The 11,989-nt window shown below is 49.4% G+C and overlaps 1 protein-coding gene across 2 annotated transcripts; it reads right to left on the reverse strand.

Annotated features, from left to right (window-relative positions):
- Positions 1-3,621: 3,621 nt before the first annotated feature.
- KCNE1 (potassium voltage-gated channel subfamily E regulatory subunit 1) lies at positions 3,622-11,639 on the reverse strand. 2 transcript variants are annotated; one of them, NM_214165.2, is made up of 3 exons: positions 11,566-11,639; positions 10,578-10,658; positions 3,622-4,256 (listed from the first exon to the last, which is right to left on the reverse strand). In NM_214165.2, the coding sequence occupies exon 3, from the start codon at positions 4,198-4,200 to the stop codon at positions 3,811-3,813; it is 390 nt and encodes a 129-aa protein (NP_999330.2). In that variant the 5' UTR covers positions 4,201-4,256; positions 10,578-10,658; positions 11,566-11,639; the 3' UTR covers positions 3,622-3,810. The 2 variants fall into 2 exon arrangements, with proteins under 2 accessions (NP_999330.2, XP_005657212.1); XM_005657155.4 differs by having other exon boundaries at positions 3,622-4,238; positions 11,566-11,637.
- Positions 11,640-11,989: the final 350 nt, after the last annotated feature.

The raw sequence follows: 11,989 nt of genomic DNA on the forward strand, positions 1-11,989 counted from the left end.
TTCAGGAGCAGCCTCAGCCTATCCCTTAGAAAGAGGTGGGGGCTCCACCTGGGGCTTTGCTCCCTAGCTTTCTACCTGCAGGATCAGGGGGAGAAGGCAGAGTTTATCCACTGCAGTTATACTTCCTTGTTCCTGAGCCCCTGGGGCCACCCCATCGGAGCCTCCAAAAATGCACATCCACTTTCTAAAAGCATCATAGTGATGTTAACAGAACACATCCCACAGATCATGATGAAAGACTGATTTTTTTTGTCTTTTTAGGGCCGCACCCAGGGCATATGGAGGTTCCCAGGCTAGGCGGCAAATCGGAGCTGCAGCCACTGGCCTGCACCACAGCCCCAGCGATGCCAGATCCAAGCCACGTCTGAGACCTACACCACAGCTCACAACAATACTGTATCCTTAACCCACTGAGTGAGGCCAGGGACTGAACCTGCATCCTCATGGATGCTAGTCAGACTTGTTTCTGCTGAGCCACGACAGGAATGCCTCTAATTTTTTTAAAAGATATTTTAAAGTATCTCAAAAGGCATGTTGTCCCGCCCAATGAGCACGTGAAGTATTGCATACAAAACCCTTAGATTCTGGTTTTAACAATTTGACCTCAGAACAGCACCCGGCTCTCAGCACGCTTGCTAAACCAAGTTTTTCAATATAACCGGCATTGGAACATGCGAACGTTTGAACCTAAGAGAAGTGTGGGCCGGGGCGTGGGTAAGTGCTAAATGCATGGTCCTTCGAAGATGCGGAAGACTAAAGTTCATGGGATCTCCCCCTGCCTTAAAAGTGGCCAGAATCTCAGTCGGGGAATGTGAACTGGCGCTAAAGGGTCAGTCTGTGTGCCTGGAACGCCCATGACCACCTGCTGCTGTGAATCCAGACCACGTGCCTGCTGGGTCCTTCTCCAAACCCACGCGCCCAGCCTACTTTCCTTCCCTGGGGGCCACCTGTGTGTGTCAGTGCAGGGGAGTCACGTGGGGCCAGGAGAGGCCAGCACTCATAGGTGGGCTTCCAGAGGCCCAAGGCCCCCCGAGATGATGGATCATATGTGTCTGTGTGCAATTTGGGGGGTGGGTGGGGTCATAGCTTTCATTAGATTTTCAAAGGCTGCTGACCTAAAGAACCACTCATCTCAAGGGCTGTAGTGATGCTGCTAGGCTTCTGCCCTGCAAGGTGTCCCATCAGGAGCCGTTCCTCCAAGCGCACAGAAGCATCCCTGTCTATGTGGGTCCCATCCACCCACCTGAGGTTGACCACTGATGCTCGCATGTTGCTTTTAATTTACATTATGTGCAGGTGTCCATCAAGTATGTTTTATTTAAGTACTCCACGCTCTTTGGGAATGCCCAAGCAGGTGAGCATTCAGGATGGCACAGGTGAGGGAGGGCAGCCAGGGAAGCAGGCTGACACCCCTCAGCTCCCCCACCCCACCCCCGGCCAGGCCACACTCATGAGGCTTCTTCCACTGCCGTGAGAAAGTCTGCAGTACCCTCCACCTACAGCCCTGAGCCCCTTCCCACCTCTCAGCTGGGAGGGTCATGTCCAGGGGACCCTGTCTTGTGAGAAGCACTATCTCCAGTGGATGTGGGGGTGGGGAGGCACTGCATGAGTTTCCCCATGGCTGCTGGAGCAAAAGAGCTCAGCCTGGGTGGCTTCAAGCAATAGAAACTCCTCCTCTTACAATTCTGGAGGCCAAAAGTTGGAAACCATGGTGCCTCAGTGCCCTGCTTCCTCTGCAAGCTGTGGGGAAGAACTCCCCCCAACACCCTTGCCCCTCCCAGCTTCAGGTCATGGCCCCCAGTCGTTGGCGGTCCTGGGTTTGCAGCTACATGTTCCAGTACCTGCCCAGATTTCCCTCCCTTTTTTTGGAGGGGGGCAGCATATGCAAGTTTCCAGATCGGGGATTGAACATTTACCACAGCAGTGACTCAAGCCACTGCAGTGGAAACACTGGATCCTTAATCCACTGCATCACAAGAGAACTCTCAGATGTCTCTCTTCTCATAAGGACATCAGTCAGGAGTTCCTGCTGTGGCACAGTGGGTTAAGGATCCAGCATTGCCGCAGCTGTGGTGTAGGTCATGGCTGCCGCTCAGATTTGATTCCCGGCCTGGGAACTTCCATATTCCATGGGCGTGGCCAAAGAAGAAAAGAAGGAGTTCCATTGTGGTTCAGTGGCAACAAACCCGACTAGGATCCATGATGACTCAGGTTCGATCCCTGGCCTTGCTCAGTGGGTCAGGGATCTGGTGTTGCCATGAGCTGTAGTGTAGGTCAGACTGCTCAGATCCTGCATTGCTGTGGCTGTGGCAGAGGCTGGCAGCTGTGATTCCAATTCGACCCCTAGCCTGAGAACTTCCAAATGCCATGGGTGTGGCCTTAAAAAGAAAAAAAATAAAAGAGGAGTTCCCATCAGTGGCGCAGTGGAAACGAATCCGACTAGGAACCATGAGGTTGCGGGTTTGATCCGTGGTCTTGCTCAGTGGGTTAAGGATCCAGTGTTGCCGTGAGCTGTGGGGGAACCTCCATATGCTGCAGGTGTGGCCCTAAAAAGACAAAAAGAAAGAAAGAAAGAAAAAAAGGACGGCAGTCATACTGGTTTGAGCCCATTCCAATGACCCTACCTTCCTCAATCACATTTACAAAGACCTTATTTCCAGATAATGTCACCTTCCCGGATGCCAGGGTTAGGACTTGAAGGTATCTTTTCGGGGAGGGAGACATGATTCAACCCCAAAGGGCACATCACTTCAAAGAGCTCTGCCACCTGAGTCTCAGGTGTTGCCACCTGCCTGCACCCACTCCGTCCCCTGGGCCCTTGAGATGGAAGGCTCCACCCTCCCTCTGCCATGATAACTCAGTGCCTTCCCCTCAGTACACATTTGAAGTGAGATTTGTTTTCTCCTGTATCTTAATTCTAGAGGCCTGGGATTGAGCTGTGCAAATAGGAAGTACGTGTGTATGTCCTTGTGTATCTGTGTGTGTTTGTGTGCATGCGTGTGCCTGTGCGTGTGTGTTTATGTGTGTTTAGAGGAGGGGATGTGTGAAGGGTGAGCTTCAGGGAGGCAGGGAGGCAGGGAGGCAAGAGGAAGCAAGAGCCATCATCGTCAGGGCAGAGTAACCTCGTCCTGTACCCAGAGGGCCAGTATGCCGGTGACAAATCTGGAAACAATATGTCTTCAGGCTCAGTTCCATAAGGCAGGTGTATTCGCTAGGGTATTGATTCTGTGACTTTAACAGAAACCCAAACAACAGCAGCTTAAGGGAGATCAGAGTTAGTTTCTTTCCTACAAAGTCGGAGCTGGTGGTGACTAGACGCTGCCTTATGCCATTGCCCAGGGACCCAGACCTGCCCTCTGTGAATACACTGTCCTTCCAGATCAAGGCTGGCCCCCCACCTCTTCCAAGCCCCAGCTGCTGGGAAGGGGGAGAGGAGAGTGGAGGATGCATCCTTCCCTTTTGGAGGTTCACTGGGAAATTGCACTCATCACTCCTGCTTCTATTGGCCAGAACGTCATCACATGACCCTGTCGCTGCAAAGGAGGCTGGGAAATGCAGCTCTCATTCTCAGAGGCGTGAGCTCAGGGATTCTGCTGAAATGAACAAGGCAGGCACAGACACTGGGGAGCAATGGCCAGTCTATTACAGAAGGAATGTGATCTTAGAAACAGCGTGTTAATAATCCACCCCTCCCAATAGAAAAAAAAAAAAAAAAAGCCGAAAACGGTTATATCCGTACAATAAAGACTATAAGGATAAGAAAAAGCAGATCGTCAAGGAGGCTTTGTCCAGTTTTAACCGGCCACGGGGTTATGACAAACGCTTCATCTCCGGAAGGTAGACACTGGGTCGTTCCACGGCCAGCTGGTTTTCAATGACATAACACGCCCTGCAGTTCTCCAGAACCCGGGCCTGAAAGTAAGCCTTGTCCTTCTCCTGCCAGCTGTCAGACTGGATGTACACGTTGTAAGGGTCGTGGGAGTGCTCCAGCTTCTTGGAGCGGATGTAACTGAGCATGATGCCCAGGGTGAAGAAACCAAAAAAGCCCAGCACCATGAGAATGTAGAGAGCCGCCAGCTTGCCGTCATCATGGCCTGGGGACCTGCGGGCCAGGCCAGACGTGTTGCTGCCCTGTTGTACTGTCCCCTGCCACAGCTTGGTCAGAAAGGGCGTCACGGCCGTGGCATTCGACAGGATCATCCTGAGTGGCAGGGTTTCACAGCCAGAGACTGAACTTTCTAAGAGAAAAGTGCAACCTGAAATCAAAAAGTTTGTATTAATCCAACGCCCCCACCAACATACACATGTGCACACAATTTTTACAAATCTCAGTGAAAGGGGTGCCCTCCCACACTCCCATCACGGAATGTGCCACCTGGGATCTGCACAGCGCCCTCTCTTGGTTGATCAGTTAATAAATTGATTCACTTTTATTTCTATTCACTACTCTCACAGGTAATCACCAGAATGAGTGCCTTAAATACACTCCTTGTGTTGTTTATCTGCATTTTTTGTTTGTTTGTTTTGGCTTTTTAGGGCCGCACTCATGGCATATGGAAGTTCCCAGGCTAGGGGTCAAGTTGGAGCTGTAGCTGCTGGCCTGCACCACAGCAACAGCAACACCAGATCCGAGCTGTGTCTGTGACCTACACCACAGCCCATGGCAAAGCCGGATCCTTAACCCACTAAGCGAGGCCAGGGATCGAACCTGTGTCCTCATGCATGCTAGTCAGATTTTTTTCTGCTGAGCCCCGATGGGAATCCTATCTGCATTTCTTGTTGTTGTTGTCATTTTGTCTTTCCTAGGGCGGAACCTGCAGCAGATGGAGGTTCCCAGGCTGGGGGTCTAATCGGAGCTGTTGCTGCCAGCCTACACCACAGCCACAGCAACACCAGATCCGAGCTTCGTCTGCAACCTACACCACGGCTCACGCAACACCAGATCCTTAACCCATTGATCGAGGCCAGGGATCAAACCTGCAACCTCATGGTTCCTAGTCAGATTTGTTTCCACTGAGCCACAATGGGAACTCCTGCATTTTTTTAAACCTTCGTTTTTTTCTTTTTATAGCCGAACCTGCAGCAAATGGAAGTTCCCAGACCAGGGGTCAAATTGGAGCTGCAGCTGCAGGCCTATGCCATAGCCACAGCGACACAGGATCTGAGCCATATCTGACCTATGCCACAGTCTGCACCAACACTGGGTCCTTAACCCACTGGGCAAAGCCAGGGATCAAACTCAATCCTCATGGACACCATATCGGGTTCTTAACCCACTAAGCCACAGTGGGAATTCGTGGGTTTTTTGTTTTGTTTTGTTTTTTGTTTTTTTTATGGCCACACCTGAGGCATATGGAAGTCCCCAGGCCAGGGATTGAATGGAGCCACAGCTGCATTTTACACCACAGCAGCAGCAACAGCAGATCCTTTAACCAAATGAAACGGGCTGAGGATCGAACCTGTGCCTCTGCAGCAACCCGAGCCATTGCAGTTGGATTCTTAACCCACTGCACCATGGCAGGAACTCCGATGTCTGCATTTTATATTACATACTAGGGACCAAATTGTGTCCTCCCCAATTCAAATGCTCAACCCCTAGCTCCTAATGTGCCTGTGCTTGGAGGGAGGGTCTTTAGGAGGTAATTAAGGTTAGATGAGGTCAGAAGGGCAAGACCCTAACCCCGTAGGACTGTGGCCTTGTAAGAAGAAGAGAGAGGAGTTCCCGTCGTGGCACAGTGGTTAACGAATCTGACTAGGAACCATGAGGTTGCGGGTTCGGTCCCTGCCCTTGCTCAGTGGGTTAATGATCTGGCGTTGCCGTGAGCTGTGGTGTAGGTTGCAGACGCGGCTCGAATCACGCATTGCTGTGGCTCTGGCGTAGGCCGGTGGCTACAGCTCCGATTCAACCCCTAGCCTGGGAACCTCCATATGCCGCGGGAGCGGCCCAAGAAATAGCAACAACAACAACAACAACAAAAAGACAAAAAGACAAAAAAAAGAAGAGAGAGACCCTTGATCTGGGTTCCTGTCTGGCACTGAGACTGTTCACAGTTTCCCAGGTGATCCTTCTTGGTAGCCAAAATTAAAAACCGTTCGGCTATGGTGTCGCTCTTAGGAAATTGACTGCTCTTTTGTGTTTCAGAGCACCCAAAAGAATTTTTTTAGGAGACAGTCATGGAGGTCCCATTGTGGCTCAGCAGGTTATGAACCTGACTAGTATCCATGAGGATGTGGGTTCAATCCCTGGCCTCATGCAGTGGGTTAAGGATCCAGCGTTGCCATGAGCTGCCAGTGTAGGTTACACATGTGGCTCAGATCTGGCGTTGCTGTGGCGGTGGTGTAGGCCAGCAGCTGCAGCTCCGATTCATCCCCTAGCCTGGGAACTTCCATATGCAGCAAGCACGACCCTAAAAAAAAAAAAAAGAAAGAAAAAAGAAAGAAAGAAAAAAAAAAAAGAGAGAGAGAGACAATCATTTCATGGTATTATTTTCAAATCCTGTTTGTTTTTCAGATGTTGTGTTTCAGTCTGGCCCATCTCTGAAGTAATCTGAAGCAAGCTGCAGAGAGAAATTTGAAAGCATCACCGTTGACCACAGCTGCCCCCGTCCTAACTCATCGCTGGCCCCTTCAATTCCAACAAGCCTTTCGGAGCTTTACACTGGACCAGAAAAGCCAAGTTAATTAACTGCTTTTCAAATAACAGCTCTGAATTTTTAACAAGTCTTTTTCTGCCCCTCTGCTTAATTTACTGTATTGCTTTTGCTCAATGCCTTCTGCGTCCCCGAGGCCTGTGTGCTGGGCCACATGGTGTGTTTGTGTAATGAGTCACAAAACGAGCTTGGCAACAGTGCTCTAAGCGACAGGATGGTGTAAATGAAACAGAACCCGACCCGCATGACAGCTGGGGCTTCTGTGCCATTCTCCAAGTTCACATCCATCACCAGGCCAAAGCACTGCCTAGTGGCCACAGCTTAAGACTGTTGAACTCAAAGGAGCTTGAAGACCAATGACCCAACAACCTTAACTTTGTAGCAAACTGGGCTCCATTGAGGCAAGCTGACTTGATAGGTCATGTCTTCTATCAGAAATACATCCAAACTTTCATCTTTTAGCCTTAGATTCATATATGTGTGTGTGTGTGTGTGTGTGTGTGTGTGTGTGTGTATTTTTTTTTTTTTTTCTCTTTAGGGCCACACCCAAGGCATATGAAGTTCCCAGGCTAGGGGTCAAATTGGAGCTGCAGCTGCCAGCCTATACGACAGCTCACAGCAATGCCGAATCCTTAACCTACTTCGAGGCCAGGGATTGAACCTGCATCCTTGTGGATCCTGGTCTGGTTCGTTACCCCTGAGCCACATGGAGAATTCCAATGGACTCACAGTTTATCAGCATAGAAAAAGGAGTTCTTGACCTTCCAGAGAGAAGGTGGGTTTGTATTTAGGTTCAAAGGAACTGAGGAGCCAGCCAATTGTATCAGGTAAAACTGGGTCTAACCAATTGGGAATTGACATCTGATCTGAATATGCCATCAGAAGACCCTCCGTCCCACCAGGGAGAACCACAGCTTTTTTGTGGCTTGCAGAGTGAACAGAGGGCTGGAGGAGGCAGAAGCAGCAGGAACCAGGAAGGTCGAACTCCAGATACAACCAGTTTGACACTGAACCTCTGCTAAACATTCTCAAATTGGCCTGATTGGGCCCAGAAAGAAAGGGAGGGTTCTAGAAGTTTCTGCTTCTGCCTGTTTGAGACTCCTCATGAGGCATAGACACTGCCCCCAATCGACGTGAGCACAATTTTTTTTTTTCCCCAAAGCTTAGTCCCAGAGCTGCGGGGCTACTGAGAATGACTCAGGCTTTTGGGCTCTAAGCAGCTGAGCTGAGCTGAACAGCTGCAAATGGAGACCAAAGGGCCTCCAGCACCCCGGCATTCTGTAAGCACGCCCACTGAACCCAGAGGGGAGGGGAGGGGGCAGCGGGTGACATCATGCTGTTCCCAGCAAGCACCACCCTCCTGCATTTCTCCTGTATCAGCACTGATAACCCCTGCAGGCTTCTGGAACAGATTTCCTAGTGCTGCACCAATCATTCTGAAACATTTGCTGAAAGGGCAAGGCTTCTGTGGCTGACTCCAGGCTCACTTTCAAGAGGGAGAGATTCTGGTGGCAAGTTAGAAAAGGAGGAATGTCAGGATCTGGGTTCCAGCCTTGGCTCAGTCTCCCCTAAACCATGCAGCTCCCTGGGCGGGGGGTGGGGTGGGGACCCTAGCTTACTTATCTAGGTGGGATGGGGGTGACATTCCTGTCATTCTTTAAACATTCCTTAAGCATTTCCTAGAAAGAACATCCAGTCTTGCAATCATCATTCTTTGTTCCAGGAAGCAGAATAAGGGTAGAAATAATTAAGCTTAATTTGGGTGAATATGCTTTTACTGAGTCAAGGATTCTATGAGCCAATTTTCCTTGGAAATAATTGTCAACTGTTTTCATTTTTTGTGTGTGTGTCCTTTGTCCTTTGTCCTTTTAGGGCTGCACTAACAGCATATGGAGGTTCCCAGGTTAGGGGTCTAATCAGAGCTGCAGCCGCCGGCCTACGCCAGAGCCACAGCAACGCTGGATCCGAGCTGCGTCTTCACGTCTTCGACCTACACCACAGCTCACGGCAACACTGGATCCTTAACCCATTGAGCGAGGCCAGGGATCAAACCCACAACCCCACGGTTCCTAGTTGGATTCGTTTCCACTGTGCCACAACGGGAACTCCTATTTTCATTTTTATTGCAACGTGATGTCCAGATTTTGGAGATACATTTTCCTTCTAGCAGCAAAGAAGCCAACAGGGACCCAGACCCTTCCAGAAAGTCTTTGTCTTGGGCTTTTTACCTTCTTTCCCAGGAGCAGGAGGAGAGTCACTAAGATAGCCAGGGTCTCAAAAAATCAGAATGAAACCACATCTAACTGTCCTTGAAGATCAGAAAGGGGCTTTCCAACACTTCCCTGCTGGATGTGGGGTGTAGCTCTTGAGTCTGGTCACAGGACCAAGAGCTTTCCAGATCTCTCTGTGGGTGACAGAGAGGGGCTTTGGGGTAAGAAGATGGAAATGTGAACCAGGGAGCTGATGAGAGGGACCCAGGCAAGCTCAATATGGGAAGAAGGATGAGCATTTTGGCATAGAGAATGGGTGACAGCAGGATTCCCAGGCTCTGGGAGGGCAGCTAAGTCACATAGAAGGAGAAATCTCACTTTTAGCACATTAAATGAATGTGGGGAGCCCCAGTTTCCTTATCCGAAAATTGGGAATAATGAAATCCCCCTTGACGATACCATATGGTTTGGGGAGGCATGGAACAGGCCCTCACCTTCCCTATCTCTTGCTTTTTGCTGTTGCTCTGTCTGCAAGAGAGGCGGGACCACCATGTTTGCTTGTCAAATTTCGACTGGCCCGCCAACAGCGCACTCCTATGCTAACTTGTGTGTGAAGCCCCATCCAGATGATCCCTTCCCTCTTTTGAGCCCTCACAGTGGCCTGTCTGTACCGCTCATATTCTAAGTTGTGTTGTAGTCATTTGTAGACTTGTCTGTGATTTCATTCCAGGAGCTCAGGATGGTCAGAGATTGTTTTGCTCACCTTGCCCCCACCCCAGCACCCCAGAGTGATTCATAAGGATTTGCTGAATTAAACAGGAATGCAAAGTATTGAATTCAATATAACTACCATGTGAGAGCAAATAATCAGTAAAGTAAAATGATCTCTGGAAAGACCTTGGCGGGTAACCCATTGAAAACCTCTTTCAATGGAGTCTGTTTTTACATAACTTTTAAACCATTTTTATGTATATTTATTTAATTAGCATTATTTATTTTGTATATTAAATTTCATATTATTCCATAATATATTATAGTATTATATGTTTATATTATATTATGTAGATTATATATTTATATCATATCTTTTTATATTATATAATTTTATTTATTATTTATATTATATATAATTTACATTATATAGATTTTATTAGATATTTAGACTATATTGTAATATGTTATATTGTAATTATAATTATAATAATTTATATTATTATAATTTAAATCATATATTATTTATGAGACATAATTTTATAGTATTTATATTTATATATATGTATATCTGCAACCCACCTTATTTATGAGACATATAATTTTATAGTACTTATATTTATATATATGTATATCTGCAACCCACCCTATTTCTTAAAAGGTTTAAGGCCACCAGTAATTGTCAATAATACAGCATAATTTTCATCCCCCCTCCCTGCTCCCCATAAAACTTATCTTGCTCTCCCTTTTTCCAAAGTACTTATCACCTACACCTCGTAGAGTTTTCTTATTTATTATATTCATTGTCTATTGTTTGTCTTCCCTTTAAAGGCAGGGATCTTTGCCTGTATTGTTCCCATGTAGCCCAAAGACAAGAACAGGGTCTGGCAGAGGGCAGCTGCACAGTAAATATTCCCAGGACACAGCCATGCCTACAGGAACAGGTGAGTGAGCGAATGTCCCACTCAGGTCCAGGAAAGCCGAGACCAGTCAGAAACTGACTCACCAGCTCTGCCTTCAGACTTGACACCACCGGAGCGCGTCCCTCTGAGGTCTTTATTTTCAGAACAACCTACTTGTTAATGACCTATCAAAAACAAGACACACGTGAGTATTCTGGAAACTGAGAATGCTTTCCTCACACTCCCCTCAGCTCACTCTCATAGGCAGCAGGGTGCAGAGCAGGGCCAACAGAGGGGTTCTGCCCCCCTGGATAGAAACCCATGGGTCCCAGTCATCACATGAATGAAAACAAAGGTGTGATCACAACAAAGTCCCCCACCATCAGGACCATAAGTGACAGCTGTGGTTGTTGACAAGGCTCTTCCTTAATGGGGCTGGAAGCTCCATCTTAACTTAAAAGTGGACTCAAAACAGTCAGTTCACATACAACAGTTTGAAAAATCAGCGTAGGGGTGCTTGGGGGTTGGGGAGGGAAGGTGGCTGTCACTTGTATAGACTCCCACATACACGACTGCTCTTGGGTCAACTTTCTTCTACAAGTGCCACCCTTTCCCGTTACTACAATCAAGATCAGATACCAGGAATGTTCTCCCTGCCCCATGCCTTTTTCCCAGGGAGATGCCAGCACTCAAGAAACTGAGGCCGGGTATGTATGCAAGCATTGCCTGAGCTGGAGGTCTTTGAAAACAAGCAGGGACTGGGACCGTGGACGGCTTTAGTTTTCTTTGGATGCTTTTAGGTATTTTCCCAATTTTCTGCAAGAACGACTGTACTTTAGTAATAATGGGGAAATGCTGTGATTATTTGGTGGCGGGATGACGTTCTAGAAGTGAAGAGGGCAGAGGGAAAGGAGGCGGCGTGAGGCCGAGCCTCTATTCTCCCTCCCACTAAGGGGGTCGCGGTGCCTCCTGCCTGGGGCTGCCCGCTGCGGCCCAGGGGCTGAGATCGGGTCGCTGGAACCCCCTCGGGGTCGCCCGACTAGGGCATCGCGCTCGGTGTGAGGAGCCGGGAGGCAGGAGTCCTCGACTTACCGGGTCCGGGGCGCCGAGACAGCCGGGAGCGCAGCTGGGTCCGCGCAGGCAGAGCGCAGGGCACCGACAGTCGCGCCCCAGGCGGCGCGCTCCGGGGGCAAGGGAGCGGCGGGGCGGGCGGAGCCTCGGGAGCCAGAGGGCGCCCCGCCCCGTCCCGAGCGTCCCGCGGAGCCCAAGGACCCCGGACCACACCAGGCTAGCCCCGAGCTACCCCGATCCTTCCCACGCTGCGTCTCCTGCAAGCGCTTTGGCACGCGGGGTAGGTGCAGAGCCCGCAGAACGTCCGTATGAGAACTGGCAGCCAGCCAGACGTATGTACCTTCCTGAGGGGTTTGGAGGTGGCAGGCAAGAAGCCCCAGTGGCCAAGAGAAGTCCTTCCCAAAGCCCTCCACTCTCAGCCAAGCACTTGCCAAACACCCCTTCA

This window comes from Sus scrofa, chromosome 13, assembly GCF_054392235.1.
Source record: "Sus scrofa isolate SSC_HxYL_T2T_F1_AM1 chromosome 13, Sscrofa_HxYL_maternal_Yorkshire_Landrace_v2.0, whole genome shotgun sequence".
In the NCBI taxonomy this organism is placed as follows: Eukaryota; Metazoa; Chordata; class Mammalia; order Artiodactyla; family Suidae; genus Sus; species Sus scrofa.